The sequence below is a fragment of the Squalius cephalus genome (assembly GCF_949319135.1).
Source record: "Squalius cephalus genome assembly, chromosome: 11".
NCBI classification, from domain to species: Eukaryota; Metazoa; Chordata; class Actinopteri; order Cypriniformes; family Leuciscidae; genus Squalius; species Squalius cephalus.
In genome coordinates this window covers 829244-850485 of record NC_137132.1, presented here as the reverse complement: position 1 = coordinate 850485, position 21242 = coordinate 829244, and the positions used below count along the sequence as shown (strand labels likewise).

Here is a 21242-nt window from a genome sequence, read left to right as displayed (position 1 = left end):
AGCGATGTCAGGTTAATCTGAGATGTTGGGTAAGCTGTATTTTAGTAGTATAATCAACTAGAAATTGTAGTAAATGATGGTTCAAAACAAAGAAATACGAGGCTTAAATGGAGCTTACAGCACAGAAGCAAACACACCCACAGCAGGCAGCGAGGCAGACAGGAGCAATCGATCCAATCGTATCAACTCTGAACTTGTGTGACACTGAACATCAGTCGGTTGTGTGTCGTGAATTGTTGCGGCTTCAAGCAAAGATTATTGAGTGAATTCTGAAACTGTTGTATATGCTCATTAACAACTTTGAACTGAATTCTACCTATGTGCACGTGTAAATATTGTAAATGCTTGTCTTCTCTTTGTAATACAATTCACAACTTAGCACTGCAACCTTGAGTCTGTGTCTCATTAAACTCCGCCTTTTCCTCCTTGAGCTGAACCGAGTTTTTCTGATACTGGTCCACTATTTTTACCTACTATTGCAACAATTGCTACACTTTTACCTACTATTGCAACAACAAAATGCTACACTATACTGAAAGTTGACCTCATAATGTGATTATGCAAAGGAGTTCTGAAAAGAAGTAGCTTGGCTTTTTTTTAGAGGTGGGCATAGATTAATTTTTTTAATCTAGATTAATCTAGATTAATTTTGAAATTAATCTAGATTAATCTAGATTAAAATGGCTCATTTGAATTCTGCCGAAGGCATTCAGAATATGTGTGCTACCCAAATAATGACTATAAAAGTAAGTCTTCGAGAACGGTTTTCTCAAGCCATGTGGCGCATTAGACCAGGGGCTCATCTCCTGTTTCCAAAATGCATCACAAACTGCTTGAGAAAGCTGTTCTACTCATAGACTGTAAAGGTTACTACTGTACTGTTACCGTCCGTAGGCAACATTAGGTAGGCCTATGTTATTATCAACTACTATAGGCTATCAATTAGGGATGGGCGATATGGCCTAAAATCCATATTGTGATATACATTGCAGCCTCTTGCGATAACGATTATAATAAAACCATTTCAGAACAGGTTACACAGACCCTGCTAAACAACTGCTGATTTTTTTTTTTTTTTTTAAAGGGTGTATGTAGTTTTGAGAACATATATTGTGCAAAACTGTAAGTATACAACATAATTTTGCAGATAAATAAAATGTAAGTACACTAGCTGCAGAGACTTAAGTAGGTTTATGGCTTGTAATGTTTATTATGGCTTGGAGCTTATGAAACCCCAAATTTAAAATTAGAATATTGTCTAAATGATGTCTTTTCAGTTAAAAAGAAACACAACAACGATTCTTAAAATCGGGCGCAGACAGATTATGTGCTACACCACTAAGATATATTGGGAATAAAACGCGCGCGCTGGTATTCAGTGATATGTTTCGTTTTGAATTTGAGGTAGTAGAACGGATTAGTCACGTTTTAACGTACCGAACTGTTACCTCACACACTCTGTCTATATAGTTTGCTGCTGCTCGTTGCACCGTGCTTTCACTTTCAGCCGTGTTTACTTAAGATGACGACGAATATGCGTTGCAGCCGGGTACTCCTCGCGGCCGCGGGTAGATTGCGTCATCATAGCTTGTGTAGTATTAGCCAGCTCCCAACGCAACTTGGAGAATAGATTAACGGCGATATTTTTTTTATCGCGCGATAAGAGTCTCGCGTTAACGCAGCACGTTAACGCCGATAACGGCCCACCACTACTTTTTTTACTCTGCTTACAACAAACTTTTTATTTTTGAAATAAAGAATGTACTGTTTTTGATTTGGGACTCTAAAGGAGATGGACGAAAGATTAAAACTTCAAAGTCTATGTGTCCAGTTTCATCTCCATAAATGTAAAGTCACTGAATGATTCTAAGGCCAATTTTAGGCTTTTCTGTGTTGATTTAAAGTTATTCTATGACTCTCTTTGGTAATCAGCTAATAAGAAAGCCGCTAAAACTGCTGTTGTTAAAAAAAGATTATGGTTTCATTATTAAAGTTACCTCCTGATTTCCTGAAGATGACAAAAAATATTTTTTCGTTGTTTCATGTTATTCATTTCTATTTATTTTTAATCATGTATTGTATGTTTAATTTCTATTGCTTTAAATGTTTTAAGAATTATCTCTTACTGTATCTTGTTTGAAAATGTAGCCTACTTTATTGCCTTGCTCTACCTCCAGTTCCTTATCCTATTTTTTTGTGTGTGATACATGTGTCCCCTGTGATATTTGTTCAATTTAATAATAATATTAATAATAATAATAAATTAATTGGCAGACGCAGACGTCACGTTCATTGAGAGGAGTGCATGTTGCAAAGGCATATAAAAGAGCTGATCGGAATGCCATACCGTGCTGCGTTCCAGTCCAAAATTGTCATGCCCTTCACTCGCTAACTTCCCTCCATCTCGTTCACTCGGATGTACGTCATTGCTTACGTTGCACGAGTGGCCACTACTGGCGGAAACTGCAATGGGCTGAATTGGAACGTCCTAAGCCCTTGATCACTTGGAATCAGCTGTGAAGTTGATTTATTATTTAAAAAAAATTTCCTTTAAGAATTTGTTTAAAGGGATAGTTCACCCAAAAATGAAAATTCTGTCATCATTTACTCACCCTCAAGTTGTTCCAAACCTATATGACTTTCTTTCTTCTCCTGAACACAAAAGAAGATATTTTAAAGAAGGTTGGTAATTAAACAGTTGCTGGTCCCCATTGACTTCCATAGTATTTTTTTTCCCTACTATGGAATTCAATGGGGTCCATCAGTCGTTTGGTTACCGACTTTCTTCAAAATATCTTCTTTTGTGTTCAGGAGAAGAAAGAAAGTCATACAGGTTTGGAACAACTTGAGGGTGAGTAAATGATGACAGAATTTTCATTTTTGGGTGAACTACCCCTTTAATGCAGCATCCAAATGTTTATATGTGTGTTTGGGTTGTTTTAAATAAATAAAAAAATTATAATTAATATATCAAAGAGTTGTCTGTTGTGGTGGTGATTAGACGAGATCTGTGGTGACATCACAATCGTACTGCATTATGGGACATATAGGTGCCTGAAGTGTACATTTGAAGTAGACTCGCTCCCTCTGTCAAAATCGAGGGAATGAGGGTCTGTCCATATAAACTTCCCTTGTCCACTTCACGAAGTGGAACGCACCTCAAAATGGCGGCAGGGATTCCCCCGAGGTGAAGTGCTTAGGGAAGTTCACAAGTGCGTGTCTAAAAGTGGATTGGAACGCAGCACAGGTTGCGATGCACCGGCGCGACTCGGCCGTGACGTCATCAGCGGCTGCCGCTCGATTTGACCGGCGCAACCATATATATACATAATAAAGGCTAGATGTCTCGTCTGCGCTGCTGGCCAATGGAGGTCGACGTCTGCACCTGGGGGCCATCTTGCCACAGTCAGCTCGCTTAGTCGTAACATTGTGTTTTAATGGTGCATGTACTTTTTAAATAACCATAACTTGCTCAATTTTCTACCGATTTTCAAACGGTTTGGTTTGTTATAAATGTCACAGATGTAGTTATGACACTGCATACTTATGAATAATTATAACCATGGACTTCCATATGAAAATAACATTGAACAGAACAGATAGTTGCAATGAATATACAGTGGGGAGAACAAGTATTTGATACACTGCCGATTTTGCAGGTTTTCCTACTTACAAAGCATGTAGAGGTCTGTAATTTTTATCATAGGTACACTTCAACTGTGAGAGACGGAATCTAAAAAATTGTATTGTATCACAAAATTGTATCACATTGTATGATTTTTAAATAATTAATTTGCAGTTTATTGCATGACATAAGTATTTGATCACCTACCAACCAGTAAGAATTCCGGCTCTCACAGACCTGTTAGTTTTTCTTTAAGAAGCCCTCCTGTTCTCCACTCATTACCTGCATTAACTGCACCTGTTTGAACTCGTTACCTGTATAAAAGACACCTGTCCACACACTCAATCAAACAGACTCCAACCTCTCCACAATGGCCAAGACTAGAGAGCTTGTAGACCTGCACAAGGCTGGGATGGGCTACAGGACAATAAGCAAGCAGCTTGGTGAGAAGGCAACAACTGTTGGCGCAATTATTAGAAAATGGAAGAAGTTCAAGATGACGGTCAATCTCCCTCGGTCTGAGGCACCATGCAAGATCTCACCTGGTGGGGCATCAATGATCATGAGGAAGGTGAGGGATCAGCCCAGAACTACACAGCAGGACCTGGTCAATGACCTGAAGAGGGATGGGAACACAGTCTTAAAGAATACCATTAGTAACACACTACGCCATCATGGATTAAAATCCTGCAGCGCATGCAAGGTCCCCCTGCTCAAGCCAGTGCATGTCCAGGCCCGTCTGAAGTTTGCCAATGACCATCTGGATGATCCAGAGGAGGAATGGGAGAAGGTCATGTGGTCTGATTAGACAAAAATAGAGCTTTTTGGTCTAAACTCCACTTGCCGTGTTTGGAGGAAGAAGAAGGATGAGTACAACCCCAAGAACACCATCCCAACCGTGAAGCATGGAGGTGGAAACATCATTCTTTGGGGATGCTTTTCTGCAAAGGGGACAGGACGACTGCACTGTATTGAGGGGAGGATAGATGGGGCCATGTATCGCGAGATCTTGGCCAACAACCTCCTTCCCTCAGTAAGAGCATTGAAGATGGGTCGTGGCTGGGTCTTCTAGAATGACAACGACCCGAAACACACAGCCAGGGCAACTAAGGAGTGGCTCCGTAAGAAGCATCTCACCTGAACCCAATAGAAAATCTTTGGAGGGAGCTGAAAGTCCGTATTGCCCAGCGACAGCCCCGAAACCTGAAGGATCTGGAGAAGGTCTGTATGGAGGAGTGGGCCAAAATCCCCGCTGCATTGTGTGCAAACCTGGTCAAAAACTACAAGAAACGTATGATCTCTGTAATTGCAAACAAAGGTTTCTGTACCAAATATTACGTTCTGCTTTTCTGATGTATCAAATACTTATGTCATGCAATAAAATGCTAATTAATTACTTAAAAATCATACAATGTGACTTTCTGGATTTTTGTTTTAGATTCCGTCACTCACAGTTGAAGAGTACCTATGATAAAAATGACAGACTTCTACATGCTTTGTAAGTGGGAAAACCTGCAAAATCGTCAGTGTATCAAATACTTGTTCTCCCCACTGTACACACGCACAAGGTATTTATGTTATTTATCGGTAGCCTCATAGCATAATTGTCATTTTTTAATTAATTATTTCTTAGGCAATTATGCTATGAGGCTAACGTTATGTTAAATCAATATATAGGCTACTAAAACTCAGTGTACAGAATGACAACATTATATATATATATATAATATATATATATATATTTATATATTAGTGGTCGACCGATATTGGTTTTTTGATGGCCGATGCCGATATCTTAGAGAGCAGGGTGGCCGATGGCCGATATAAAGCCAATATTATATATATATATATATATATATATATATTAGTGGTGGGCCGTTATCGGCGTTAACGCGCTGCGTTAACGCGAGACTCTTATCGCGCGATAAAAAAAAATATCGCCGTTAATCTATTCCCCAAGTTGGGTTGGGAGATGATGACGCAATCTACCCGCGGCCGCGAGGTAAACCCGGCTGCAACGCATATTCGTCGTCATCTTAAGTAAACACGGCTGAAAGTGAAAGCTGCAACATCCATTATTTGGACTTGGTTCGGATTTAAGCCGTCCGACAAACAGCAGCAAACTATAGACAGAATGTGTGGGGTAACGGTTCGGTAAGTTAACACACGACTAATCCGTTCTACCACCTCAAATTCAAAACGAAACATGATATCACTGAATACCAGCGCGCGCGTATTATTCTCATTCCAATATATCTTAGTGGTGTAACGTTAACACATAATCTCTGTCTATGCCCGATTTTAAGAATCGTTGTTGTGTTTCTTTTTAACTGAAAAGACATCAGTTAGACAATATTATCACTTTAAATTTGGGGTTTCATAAGCTCAAAGCTATAATAAACATTAGACCTACTTAAGTCTCTGCAGCTAGTGTACTTAAATTTGATTTATCTGCAAAATTATGTTGTATACTTATAGTTTTGCACAATATATGTTATCAAAACTACATATACCCTTTAAAAAAAATACATTTAGCAGTTGTTTAGCAGGGTCTGTGTAACCTGTTCTGAAATGGTTTTATTATAATATACTGTATATCGTTATCGCAAGAGGCTGCAATGTATATCACAATATAGATTTTAGGCCATATCGCCCATCCCTAATTGATAGCCTATAGTAGTTGATAATAACATAGGCCTACCTAATGTTGCCTACGGACGGTAACAGTACAGTAGTAACCTTTTACAGTCTATGAGTAGAACAGCTTTCTCAAGCAGTTTGTGATGCATTTTGGAAACAGGAGATGAGCCCCTGGGCTAATGCGCCACCTGGCTTGAGAAACCAGTTCACAAAGACTTACTTTTATAGTCATTATTTGGGTAGCACACATATTCTGAATGCCTTCGGCAGAATTCAAATGAGCCATTTTAATCTAGATTAATCTAGATTAATTTCAAAATTAATCTAGATTAATCTAGATTAAAAAAATTAATCTATGCCCACCTCTAATATATATATATATTTGCCCTTAGAAAGTGGTTTGCTATTTTTCTGAATATAAGGTGGCGGTCTGCCCCTTCCCAGTGACCAGCATTTTTCCTCTGTATGGCCTATTTTCTGACAGGAACTGCAAAACCTGCTTTCTTTACCATAGGGATGTTTGCTATGTTCTCCTGGAGTTTGAGGGTTTTTACAACTCTCTAATGCTTGAACACCATGCTTTCTGGAACATGACTCTGCGCTATTACGGTGTTGCATCACCTTAAGAACTGAAATAGGCACACTTTCTTGGGCAGTTGAACATGCATTTTCTGAACTAAACGTTTCAGATTCATTAGAGCAAGTCACCTCCTCTAAGAAGTGAACATGCTTTTTAGTCCCATCAGTGTTAAGTGCGATGGATAACTTTTTAGCATTTAGCTTAGCCTTGAGATCTGCAATGGTCTCTTTGTGATTTTTACACTTTTCAGTCAGGGCTAACTGCTCAGCTAGTAATTTATCTAGCTGTGTTTGAAGATCTTGAATCTTTGCCTCAGACTTTTGTGCCTCTGCATTTTTAGATTGCACTTCTTCACATTTAGCATCTATACTTGAAGATAGATGCTAACTCACGTAACCGTGTAAAACTTATGAAGTTTAAAGCCTCAATTATTTCACCATGTTTTGTATTCTTTTGATGTTTGCCAATTGTGTCCCACCATTGGAGCATTTCCTCATCTGGGGCCGTATTCACAAAGCATTTGATCTTACCACTAGGAGTACTCCTAAATCGCACTAAAATATTTTAGCTAGGAGTTTTCTCTTAAAAGTTATTCACAACGCCTTTCAGACCTACTCTTAGTAAAGAAAAATGACAACTCCTAAACTAAGAGTGAGTCTTCGTTGCTATGGATGACGTCATTACTCATGCACGAGCTTGACTGAAGTGACCACCTTGATTGGCTGATGATTGTAACGCGGGAATGATTCCAAACACCTCCCCTACGATGATGAGTGACAGGTGACAGGTCTGAGAATGCGTGCGCTACACAAGTAGTGCGAAGGACGGAAGATGATGAATAACTCATAAATAGCCTAAATGAATAAAGAGTAAGGCAAAACAAATAGCCTAGTAGCCTAATGAAACATATAGATTGCTGCAATATCTTTGCAAAATTATTGAATTAATCTGTCACTATATGCCTCTGCCTACGTTTGCAAAGAGAAGAAAATTTTAATTTGATTCACAATGAAACGTTACAATTAGTTTACATGCAATGAGTACTTTTGGTTGTTGTTGGTGGCGTTATTGCATCCCTAGTTATGCCTACAATGCAAAAATTTTCCCTCGCGATTGGAAGCTCCTGTAGCCGCCGCATAAGCATTCAAAACATCGCAACGTGAAATGCCACAAAAAACGGTTTGTGAATAGGTCTTAGTGAGTTAGGAGTCCTCTCGACTTCTTTTAAGCTGTCCCAGGCTTAGGTGCTACTTTCAGGGCTAAAATGCTTCGTGAATTACTCTTAGTCAAAAAAAATTAGGAGTCCTAAAGTTACGAGTGACACGCCCATTATTTTTAGGAGTTGCTCATAAATTCGCCAGCTAGGAGCTACTTTTAGCCTTAAAATTCTTTGTGAATACGGCCCCTGGACATTTAATCCCAATGTACTCTTTCTTGAGTTTACACAAGGTAGACTCAACTTTTTTGCTCCATAAAGCAAACAATACATCACTATTATCAGAAATTTTCCCTTCCATCCCTGAGGAGATCTGAACATTCACAATATTCACAAATTATACAGTAATGGGACTATTAAAGCTATTCAAAACTTTCTAAATTCTGTTTCATTCAATTCATGCAAATGGAGACTTTTCTTATCATACCATTAAACAATGAAAACAGACTTACCCATTCCATGGTCAGAAGGTCAGCTTTAATCCATTCACAAAATCAACTTTGAAAAAATGTCCTCATTCTGATGACCGATCAAAGTAAATTTTAGAAAACTCACTGCAAGGGATCCTGTGTTTCGGCACCATCTGTAAGGGTGGATTCCTGCAGTGGTTCAAGCTGCAAGACTGCCGGATGACTAAAGAAACGTTATTAGCAAGATGGTAGAAAACGTCTCGGTTACGTATGGTAACCCTCGTTCCCTGAGTCCAGGGAACGGAGACGCCTCGTCGGGGGAGTTCCCCTGACGAATTGGGATCACGCTAGGGAGACCAATTGCCTTCGAGTGAATTAAAACGAGCCAATGAACATTGGCATGCAAGATTTGCATTCCGCGGCCCGCCTACCAGTGCGGGTATAAGGCGGAATCAAGCACATGCACAAACGCTTTTCGCTGAGGAGCCGAACGGTGTCCAGTCCTCCGCGAAGGTACAGCAGCATGGCGACGGGACGAGGCGTCTCCGTTCCCTGGACTCAGGGAACGAGGGTTACCATACGTAACCGAGACGTTCCCTTTCGTCAGCAGGGAACTCCGACGCCTCGTCGGGGGAGTTCCCCTGACGAATTGGGATCCCTACCAAAACGCCATGGTGCTGGCCCCTTCCAGCGCCCAGCTAAGCTACAGCCCTGCAGCAGTTTCCAGAAATTTTGCGGGAGCTAGCTAGGGAATCACACTGCTGTTCCGCAAGACCCAATCAGTGGATATTGGATAACACTGGGAAAGCGTGCCCGACCCCAAGGATATAATAGGGGGAGGGAACGCTGCGGAAGCTGAGGCAGCCTAGAGGAAGGCCCTCAAATACACACATGTACTAACCACGTAGGGTAGTGAAACATATGGCAGTCCTTGAAGGTAGTCCCAGTCCAGAGGAGTGAGGAGCGTACTCAACAGGGACGACAGAATGAGTCTGTCAAGGGGAAGACACGGCTGAACTGCACGTGGCAATCATGGGTCACTGCAGGGACCACTGGAAAAACACCCAGTCTACTAGCAACTCCTTACTGAAGGTAGCAGACCTGGTGCCGGGCGGTCCGCAACGCCTGGCACCGGAGGGGGTGATGGAGGAACTCACGAGGTTAGCCGTTTGTTGGGTAACCAACGGAGCAAAAAGACGCACGTATCCGCTCACGGAATGGCGTCGCAAGCCGACACACCTATTCCCTCTAATTACTGGCCGTAGCAAGTACTCGGGAGGAAACAGATTCCACACGTAGGCTATAAAACCTAGCGAACGTGTTCGGCGTCGCCCAGCCCGCAGCTCTACAAATGTCTGTTAGCGAGGCGCCTTGTGCCAGAGCCCAAGAAGCGGCAACACTCCTAGTGGAGTGAGCCCGCAACCTGGGTGGGCAGGGCTCACCCTGGGACTCATAAGCCCTGGTGATAGCATCCACTAGCCAGTGGGCTAACCTCTGCTTGGAGACCGCCTTCCCCTTCTGCTGGCCTCCATAACAAACAAGAGCTGATCTGAGGTCCTAAAGCTTTGCGTTCTGTCTATATAAACCCGGAGGGCCCGGACGGGACAGAGAAAAGCTAGGGCTGGGTCTGCCTCCTCCAGGGGCAGCGCTTGCAGGTTCACTACCTGGTCCGCGAAGGGAGTGGTAGGAACCTTGGGCACATATCCGAGCCGGGGTCTCAACACAACGTGAGAAAGGCCAGGCCCGAACTCTAGGCACGATACGTCGACCGAAAATGCCTGCAGATCCCCTACCCTCTTGAAGGAAGCCAATGCTAACAGGAGCGCTGTCTTAATGGACAGGATATTAAGCTCGACTGACAGCAAAGGCTCAAAAGGAGGACTTTGAAGTGCCTTAAGCACCAGAGTTAAGTCCCAAGAGGGTACAGGGTGCAAGTTGCGAGGTGGATTTAGCCTCCTAGCACCCTTGAGGAATCTGATGACCAGGTCGTGCTTCCCCACGGACTTACCTTCAACTACATCGTGATGTGCGGCTATTGCGGCAACATACACTTTAAGGGTGGAGGGAGACAGCCTTCGCTCCAACCCTTGTTGTAGGAAGGAGAGCACGACTCTGATCGGGCAAGTTCGAGGGTTCTCCCCGTGGGAAGAACACCAGCCGACGAACAGGTTCCACTTCAGAGCATAGAGGCGCCTCGTAGAGGGGGCTCTAGCTGAAGAGATGGTATCTACCACTGCCTGTGGCAGGCCATCTAGAACCTCCGCGTCCCATCCAGGGACCAGACATGGAGTTTCCAGAGGTCTGGACGCGGGTGCCATAGAGTGCCCCGTCTCTGAGAGAGAAGGTCTTTCCTCAGAGGAACCGGCCAGGGAGGGGCTGTCGCAAGGAGCATGAGTTCTGGGAACCAAGTCCGGGTTGGCCAATACGGGGCCACCAAAAGGACCTGCTCCTCGTCCTCCCTGACCTTGCACAGTGTCTGTGCAAGAAGGCTCACTGGGGGGAACGCATATTTGCGTAAGTCCCGGGGCCAGCTGTGTGCCAGGGCATCCGTGCCGAGAGTTCCCTCGGTCAGGGAGTAATACCACTGGCAATGGGTCGTGTCCGGAGAGGCAAACAGGTCTACCTGTGCGGCTCCGAAGATTCGCCAAATCAGCTGGACCGCCTGGGGATGGAGTCGCCACTCTCCCGGAAGGGGAGGCTGACGTGAAAGCTCGTCGGCCACATAATTGAACTCCCCTGGGATATGAATGGCACGAAGCGACCTCAGATGCTTCTGACTCCATAGGAGGAGGTGGGAGGCGAGTCGCGACATACGACGGGAGCGCAGACCACCTTGTCGGTTGATGTACGCAACGGTCGCAGTGCTGTCCGTACGGACCAGTACATGCTTGTGCCTGAGAAACCCCTTGAGGCGACACAAGGCCAAGCGTACTGCTTGCAACTCTAGGCAATTGATGTGCCAATGCAGCTGGGGCCCCGTCCACAGACCCGAGACTGCATGCCCTTTGTACGTGGCCCCCCAACCCTTGGCAGAAGCATCTGTGAACACCACAGCATGCCCGGAAACCTGGACTAGGGGCACACCGGCCCGTAGAAACGCAGGATCCGACCAAGGGGAGAAGGTTTGGCGACAGTGCGGGGTGACTTTGATCCGGAACGTGCCGCTCTGCCACGCCCACCTCGGGACTCGGTCGTGAAGCCAGTGCTGGAGCGGTCTCATATGCAACAAGCCGAGCGGCGTTACTGCGGCTGCGGCTGCCATATGCCCCAGGAGCCTCTGAAACTGTTTCAGTGGGACCGCTGTCCTGGCTCGAAAGGACTTGAGACAGGTGAGCACTGACTGGACGCGCTCCTCTGTGAGGCGCGCAGTCTGAGCGACTGAGTCCAGTTCCATACCGAGATAAGAGATCCTCTGCACGGGGCAGAGTTTGCTCTTCTCCCAGTTGACCTGAAGCCCCAACTGACTGAGGTGACGGAGCACCATGTCCCTGTGATCGCACAACACATCTCGCGAGTGTGCCAGAATGAGCCAGTCGTCGAGATAGTTGAGAAAGCGAACGCCTTGTTCTCTCATGGGAACAATGGCCGCCTCCGCGACTTTCGTGAAGACACGGGCGACAGGGCCAGCCCGAAGGGTAGGACCTTGTACTGATATGCTCGACCCTCGAAAGCAAACCGAAGAAATGGTCTGTGTCGAGGAAGAATCGAGACATGAAAGTACGCGTCCTTCAGGTCGATCGCTGCAAACCAATCCTGGGGACGGATGCACTCGAAAATGCGTTTCTGTGTGAGCATCTTGAACGGGAGCTTGTGCAGGGCCCGATTCAATACTCGTAGATCCAGGATTGGTCGTAACCCACCGCCTTTCTTGGGTACAATGAAGTAAGGGCTGTAAAACCCTGACCTCATATCGGCTGGAGGGACCGGCTCGATCGCGTCCTTCGCCAGCAGGACGTCGATCTCTTTCCGCAAGACCGGAGCATCCACTAGACGCACACGGGTGAAGTGGATGCCCCTGAACTTGGGAGGCCGGCGTGCAAACTGAATTGCATAGCCGAGCCGGATGGTGCGGATGAGCCAGCGCGACGGACTCGGGAGCTCTAACCAGGCTCCGAGACACCGCCGCAACGAGCCCACCCGCACGACCGGCGTACCCGCGGAGGGGCAGCGAGGTGGAAGGCAGGGACACGGCTCCGGTGGCATTGTAGCGGCCGAGAGCGGGGTCTGGGTGTGTACTTGGACAACACCTACCTGCTTCCACCGGGGGACAGACGGCAGAGAAGACCCGAGAGTGTTCTGCTGCGGGCTGTCGCCTGGCGAGGGAAGGGGAGGAGACGAGGAGCGAGGCCCAAGGGCAGCTGCTGGTCTCCGTGCCTTCCCGCCCAGCGGCAGACAGGAGTGACGTGACCGAGGTGGCGCCACTGCTATCTGAGAGCTGGGGAGAGGGGACTGAGAGTGACGAGACCCGAGGGTGGCGCACACTGACGTCCCACTCTCAAGCGGGAGAGACTGCATGTTCGGCAGTCCCAACCGTGAATGACCCAGAGGAGGAAGAAACTGCTCTTTTAATGAGGTTTTGGGTACCACCGACCAGCTGGTCGGCGGCGGAACAGAAACAAGAAAAATTCAACAAAGCATTCTCCACCCGGCCCTCCTCCGGGGGAAGGAGTGGTGATGACACACACTCCCGAAGAGCAGTTTTCGTCACACTCTCTAGGTCGCTCCTCTCAGGGTCATTTCCCTTCCTTTTGCTGGGGGGGAAACGAACCCCGAGCGGGCTGGTTTTAAGGCGCTTCTGGACCACAGTGTGGACATCGTCTGACCGAAGGCCAGCGCTGTGACTAATCACGGTCAGTCATAAAGCGCAGCTCTACTCCGAGTCAGAACTACCCACGTGCACTGAATGTGCAGGGGTAGTGAGAGAAGAAAAACTTTTGCAGATTTAGGCATGTTTGGCTTGCCATATTGGCGCCAAAATGCTTCCATACTGCCAAAATTTTTCACACCCATCCAGGCACTTTAGAACAGCCCAGGAAAGTGTGGCTGTCAAGTCTGAATCTTCAGCATGAGAACACACCACTATAGTAGGAACTCAGCATCATTTTCAGAGTATAACAGCCCTCTTTCCGATGTAGCGATCGACATCTGCCCTCTCCTGGGGCCCCGAATGAAATGCTTGGTCCCTCATGAGAAAGACCAGAATCCCACCCGAAAGCCTCGACGGCACACGGCACGCTGAGCGGCTCAAGCCTTTACGAGAAAGGGGAGACGAACAACGTGCCGACGTGGTCATGCACTCATGAGAGAACATGAACCACCCACGAACGCAGTCTCAACACACTGATTAGGCATGTGAAACCGTGATCGTGGCCGTCAACCAGGCATGCAAGACAGTGAACTTGGCCATCGTCTCGATGACACACGGCACGCTGGCGCTCAAGCCTTCAGGCAAGGCGAACAACGTGCCGACGTGGTCATGCTCTCATAAGAAAGCATAAACCACCCACGAACACAGTCTCAGCATGTTTGCGATGCGCTAGAGGAGTGGGAAGCTCGTGAGGGTCTTTCACCTGGCGAGACGTTCCGCACTGTAACCCCCAGATCACCAATGCTATTAGCCAAGTAGTCCTCTTTTTTGAAAAGGAACTAGATGGGGAATAAGCAAAGGGACTCAACCTCGTAGAGGTACACGAGTCTCGATCGCGCATCTAGAGCGCCGAATGACGCGCGCTGGGTTGCCGTGACAACCCGCGCTGTCAACCGGCGCTCGACGGCACACGGCACGCTGAGCGGCTCGAGCCTTTTAAAAAAGGGGAGACGAACAACGTGCCGACGTGGTCATGCACTCCTGAGAGAACATGAACCACCCACGAACGTAGTCTCACACACTGATTAGGCATGTGAAACAATGAACGTGGCCGTCAAATGAGGACAGGAAACGATCACATCCAGAAACACACGAGTGAAACGTCATCCTGAAAAGGACGCGATCTTCACTCGTGTTGCTCTTTCAGGAAGAAATTACTCTCTTTATTGTGCTGAAGCACACAGGGACCCAACGCGGCGACACAACGGGGAAACTGCAAGCCCGCTGTGCGCACTCAACCGTTTACCAGCTGTAAAAACAGCTTTTGAATTAACAGCATGTAGACGCAGCCGGCAGACAGGAAATCGCGCGGTCGCTGAAACGCCGTCTCACCAACACAGAGAGGTCCATTCCCGAAACAGCAGACTCGTAGAGCGTAAGATAAATACAATCTTAAAGCTCATTCACTCAGAGAGGACACAACCGGTCGGCTCCGAAGCAGAAAGCGTTTGTGCATGTGCTTGATTCCGCCTTATACCCGCACTGGTAGGCGGGCCGCGGAATGCAAATCTTGCATGCCAATGTTCATTGGCTCGTTTTAATTCACTCGAAGGCAATTGGTCTCCCTAGCGTGATCCCAATTCGTCAGGGGAACTCCCCCGACGAGGCGTCGGAGTTCCCTGCTGACGAAAGGGAACTGCACATTTCTTGTCTATTCCACCCACTGCCACTTATACCAACGACGGAAATAAGCGCAGTTACAATAGCTTAATATTTGTGGGAGAGCGTTGCTATAGAGAGGGATGATATTGTATTGCAATATGTAGCACTTCAAAGTCAATACCAATTCAAAACTAGTTAGCACATAAGTTGTAATTGAAAAGGTTTAATGACAAAATATGGTTATGGTTACACTTAAAATAGTTACAAAATAGATGTATGAGATGATGATAACTTATATTATTAATTGTACCCAGCATATATGAAAAATGTTACCAGAGAGAGAGAGAGAGAGAGAGTAAGAGGAAAGAGAAGGTAAAGAGAGAGCCCCAAGAAAGGGACCCAGAGAAGAAGAGAGCCAGAGCATCAAAAGAGACAGAGCAACAGTTTCAATCTTCTTTTATCCTTTCCTTAACCATGTGACTAAAACCCAAATGTGAGACATTCAAACTGACCAATCAGATAATTACACTTCCCCCACTGTACTAAAGGTGTGACTGTCGCGTTCACTACGTCACGGGTGTTCAACAGCAATGTAACGCAGGTTAATAAGTGGGAGGTTCACTTACCTGATTAAAGCACGGGCCAGTCAAGAGTTGAAACGTAGACCAGTAAAAAAAAACGGTGTGTTAGAATCCAGTATGAATGAGCACGAGCTATAAGCGGGAGCGAGTACTAGTTTTGGCATGTTGTTTCGTCAGGAGAGATGCGCCAACGGTAAGCTGCTGTTTCTATCCATTGAGCTGCGGTTTGTCTGTAAACAGTATATGTGCAAACTTGCGCTACCGCTGTGCTGCCGATTGTCTGTGCGCAATTGTAATGCTTGATAACTGTTACTTTGGTCACGCTGATAAAACCTTGTTTGCGGTCTGATGTTTATCATTGTCGGCTCGATAGTATCTGTGTATATTCCAGCGAATGTTTGAAATTGGAGCGTTTCACTATCACACGAGTTACTTCCTGGTTGCGGTGCTTGATGGGTAATGTAGTTAATCGCTTTACACTGGATGTAATGTAATGTAATGGATTGCTATGCTCAGCGTTGCTATTTAAAACTACACTCACTGGTTTTCACTTTAGGCCAACATACTGAGAACACTTTTGTGGTTTTGGGCTATTGGTTTAATGTGTAACATTGACATTCATGTACATTTGGTGTGTGTGAAATTGTTGCATTTCTGTGTTTAGATGCATGTGCTTTTAGTCATTCAGTTTAAACACTAAGTATATTATAATATTTATAATACTAAATACTGACTATATTTGGAATTTATATTTTTATTTATATTTGTGTATTATTCGGATTTTATGGTATATTATGTATGTGGCTATCAATATTGTTGTTTACACCATAGCTTTTCTATTTCTACAGGTTTATAACCTGGTATTTGTGGACTAATCAACTGTATGTGAAAAAATTAATCAGAGTAAATAAAAAACCACAACGAGTCATAACAACGTGTCCTCTCCTGACGCCCCGTTCGGTGGGGAGATTCTTATAGAACCGAACAGTGACAATTCATCGACCCCCAAAGTACAAACATATTGGCCTACAGGCCTAGATCACTATCAGAAACCTCTGTGCCTTTAGGAACTCCAAATGGTCATTGTGGTAGAAAGAGGGGGTGGAAACAGTCAAGCAAATATCTTTGTTCATTTAAAATATCTTGGATTATTTTCAATCATACACCTGACAAGATGGCCGCCGGTGATGACGTTAGAGACTCCGCCGTATGACATCTAGCCTTTATTATGTATATCTATAGGCGCAACTTTTCGCTGGAAGACTGACTCCGCCCACACAGACACACAACACGAAATGACGATACAGTGTAGTGTAAGTGTATGAAATGACCGGGAAACGGATATGGAAGGGGGATCACGAGGAAAAGAAAGCAGCGACTGAAAAGAGCTCTTGTCAGAGATATTCTTGTTATAACGTCACATTAAAATGTGATTATTTTCTTGTTTTCCTTTGCATTCCGCTGTTAAAGTATAAAAAAGGACAACATATACTGCTCATTTGTGGTCTGTTCTCCCTAATTTAATTTACGATATATTCCATTAATAATTCACTGGAATGCACAAAGAATCTCTTGTTATTCTCCTCAAATCCTCACGTCTCTTTCCAGGTTTGTTTTCACAGGTAAATGCAATTCATATTCTGTCAAAATGACGGAAATCACTTTGAAATAGTATCACGTAATGCTGAAGTTAATTAACATTTTGGATTGATGCAGCATAAGTTACATAATACAGATATATATTACTAAAGGGATATTTAACCCATCTGTTATTGCCGTGGAAAGACTTGCGCTTTTGGGGTTATTTGGTCTGTTGTAATACCTTGCTGATGCTTTTACACTTTTAAATTTCCTTTTAATGTTTGATGTTTGAAGGGCGAGTAGATTGTCATCTCATTGTGACACTTTTTTAATGTATTGCATTCATAGCCTTTTCACTGATTGTTTACAACTTAACGGAAGTTACACCCATAATTCCTTCAAAGCGCCATGGGGCATAGGAATAAGGTGGAGACTGTCTATGGGTTTGTCCGGCGCAACTTTCCGCTGGAAGACTGACTCCGCCCACACAGACACACAACACAGAGAAGAAACGATGAGACAGTGCAGTGTAAGTGTAGGAAATGACCAGGAAATGGATATGGAAGGGAGAGTGGAGAAATGGGTGAATGTCCATGTGCTATCAGCATCTCGTGTGCACCAGCTCCTATGATAGCGGCAGTGTGAGGGAGGAACGAGACGTGTGTGTGTGTTTTTTTTGTGTGTGTTTGTTTGTGTGTGTGTGTGTGTGTGTGTGTGTGTGTTTGTTTGTTTGTTTGTGTGTGTGTGCTGCAGCTAATGTGACTTTATCACAATCAACTTACTTCTCATTTCAAAAACAACTTGTTTAACACAAAATACTTCTTGATTCACGAAAATATACACATTTGACAGGACAAAAACAAATCTGATGTGTCAAAATAATGTTGTAGTGTAAATATAGAGTCAGACCTTAACAAGCGACATTGACAAGATAAAGAAAAAACAAATCTGTGTTGGCTGAATAAGAGGCTTCTACAGTTATAGATACTAAAACAACTTTCACATGTCCTTTATATAGCAGTGTTTAATTAAAATAATATTTGAGGGTATTTAGGAAGGTATAATGTATTATTTACTTATGAATTATTATTATTGTTAGCATTAATAATTAACTTATTTATTTTTTGTTTTCAAATAGTGTCAAACAAAACACTGGAGATGAAGTTCTTCAGAAGCTGATGCCTGTGGTTACAGCAACTAGATCAGCTGGGTAAGTAACACTGAGAACAAGCATCACTGTTAAAACATTATAACATTTCTTACTTAAACATTACAAATTAATGGTTTAACAAAAAAGTGTCACACTTCAGCTTTTAAACCCTCCACCTATCTGACCTGATTTGTGATCTACTTAAAGGAGAACTCCAGTCAATTTTAACATTGAGCTCATTTTTTTGTAAATTTGGAGTGCTGTCAGTACAGAGAACAACGACAAAAATCGGTGTTGCCTACACCATGTTATCCTCTTTTTAAAATTTGCACCCTGTTGCCTTAAATGGGGCAAGTTTTAAACCTGCTTTTAGCCTCTTAACATCCTTGATTTTGAACATTCTGTTCAGACAAACAGGGACATTTAAAGGGGAACTTGGCAACTATTTCAACTTAATAAGACTTCAAATCATTTGGATGGTAAAATAACCTGTTCTGGTGAGAATAATGACTTTCCCCGCTCCCCCCAGCGTTCCCAGGCGCTAAACCAACCTTGCAACATGGGGACTAGCATCCCGGTAAGTTGGAAATAGGAAGTCTTGTGAGAAGCGAGAACGAGCGAGATACATGAACTGCTTTATGGCAATTCGACATAAACATAAATTCGACACACGTCCCCCTCAATACCGGTTAGCCACGCCGGCTAGCTATAAGAACAAGCGACGATGGATCATTGTCTGCACGATGATAAGCTAAACTTGGCAATCACAGTTCCATTGGGGGTAGGTTAGGCTATAACTAAGATAAGAATAAGCGGTAATGTTTTCTAGCTTCATCCGCCCACCCCCTGTTACGGCTTATGGTTGATAACACAATACAAAATGTACATGTCAATGTTCTATGATAGTGTGTATGATGTCTTACCCACCTCGGTAGACATAGCTCCACACAATTAAGCTGGCCGGCTCCGATAATAACAGATGCACATGAGCAGCGGTAGAAAGGGGGAGGAGGGGCCTCAAGTGAGTTTTTTTTTTTTACGACAGTGTTGTGAAATATACGGCCCACAGCTGTAGGGGGAGCTCGTTGAGAAAACATGCGACAACAAAAGTGAAAATCAGCGAAGAAATGGCTAGAGTTGCCAAGTTCCCCTTTAACCCTCTGAGGTCGGCAAACGCGCACGCGCGTTTTGCTGGATTTTTTTCACATAGCAGCAACATAAACTTAAAAATATCCGTCATTTATGGTCATATAAATAAAATAAATACATGATTATAAACTATAGAGGGTCTTCTTTTTTTTGTGTACACTCACATTAACATCAAAACCTTGTTTTTATTTTTAAATAAATAAAATAAACAGGGTGCGCTTTCAGCTCACTCTGTCTCCGCAAAAATCTTTCTGAAACAAGTCTGGAAAATGAACTGAAACTCAGCTAATACTTATCACACAACCATGAAACATGCGTCTAAAGAAAGCTTTAAATTTCTACTTTTAAATAAAACAATTCACATTCAAAACAAATATTCTCTTGCAATGTAATCTGTATGAAACTAAAGAGAAGTACAGTTTCTCCCGTCTCATCTAATTAACTGTAATGAGTTCACACCCACTCGCAGAGCGCGCTATTCATAAGATAATGTGCTGAGGTGATCTATGCAAAATAAGGTAAACGCCCCCTGAAATGCCCTAAAACCAGCAAGTTTCATTCATTCACTTTCCTGCGCCGTTGGAAGATGACAGCGGGACTCTTGACGACGAATGTTTGTATTTTGAAGAGCGACTTGATCCAGCCGTGGATAATATTTCGGATGAGTAAGTCTTTTTAAATTTACTTGCATAAGTTGACAAGCTATTTTATATAAACGTAGGCTACATATTTTACTGGTTGGACCATTTCCATACTTGTCATTCAGAGTAATTTATATTTAAATGGTCTAGGCTATGCTGTATAAAGTAGGAGAGAGGCTTCATGCAGTCTGTTTTCTTTCGTTTTTAATAGTTTTGTTTAAAATAACACATTTCGAGCTTTCTATTTCTCTGGTATTTTAGGCAAAGCTTATGAGTTTGGGTTCATTTATGAGACGAGCTCCAGTTCACATGCCGACACGGAGCTCTATTGCCTGCTATTTTTAATTCTTATGTATTAAATACAGGCAATTTGTTGATGAAACAACGATTAAAATTAAGATACAATTAATACAAAATTCACTTTAAAGAAAGGCTTTATACAAAAAATAAACTTAATGAAATGGTCAAAATCTTGTCTGCCCACTCCATTTGTCTCGCGATTGCGCATGATCTTAGATCATGGCCTGTATGAAAGTTAGAATTTTGAAATTAATTTAGAAAATATTATGTATGTTTAGATTATATTTTGACTAGTGTTTATGCTGCCTCATTATCATCAACGAAGAGTGCTTGCAAATATCTATTGCAAATGTGTGTATGTGCTGATCTGCTGAAATGTGTAAACATGCCCAGCTGATGAATTGCAAATGTGTTAATGTTTGCATTGTGCTATCTCAGTAATGGCCCATTGACACGCAATATATGCCTACAGCACGTGTCTACAATTATTTGCATCTGTTATTCATATAGACTAATGGTAATATAGCCTACTTTGAAATATTTATGTTATAATAGTTTTCTAACTTAAAAAAAAAAAAGGAATAGCTGCATCACCTTCATCTGCAACTCGGAGGGCGCGCAGCAACACAGTCGAACATCAGAACGAGTAAGTACACATTTACCCATGTTCGTTCAATTTTTTTTTTTACAATAATGAGCCTGTATGACTTTATTTTTGGAGGTTGGTTGATAATGTTACATATTTTTTCTTTGTGTTATCTTATCAGCATGCTAATGTCCATCAGTTGTGCATGTGCTGGAATAGTACTCTAAAATATATGATAATAATAGTTTTCAACTTTTTTTGAAAGGAATGAGGTTCTGCAACTCGCACTAAGAGGGCACGCATCAACATAGACA

At 43.6% G+C, this 21242-nt stretch overlaps 1 protein-coding gene across 1 annotated transcript in view; it reads left to right on the top strand.

Annotated features, from left to right (window-relative positions):
* LOC307167424 (NACHT, LRR and PYD domains-containing protein 3-like) overlaps positions 1 to 21242 on the top strand; it is a 69372-nt gene that overhangs the window by 20560 nt on the left and 27570 nt on the right. Inside the window, exon 7 of the mRNA XM_079886523.1 lies at positions 18241 to 18312. Coding sequence (XP_079742649.1) covers positions 18241 to 18312 — 72 coding nt within the window. The remainder of the gene's footprint in view (positions 1 to 18240; positions 18313 to 21242) is intronic.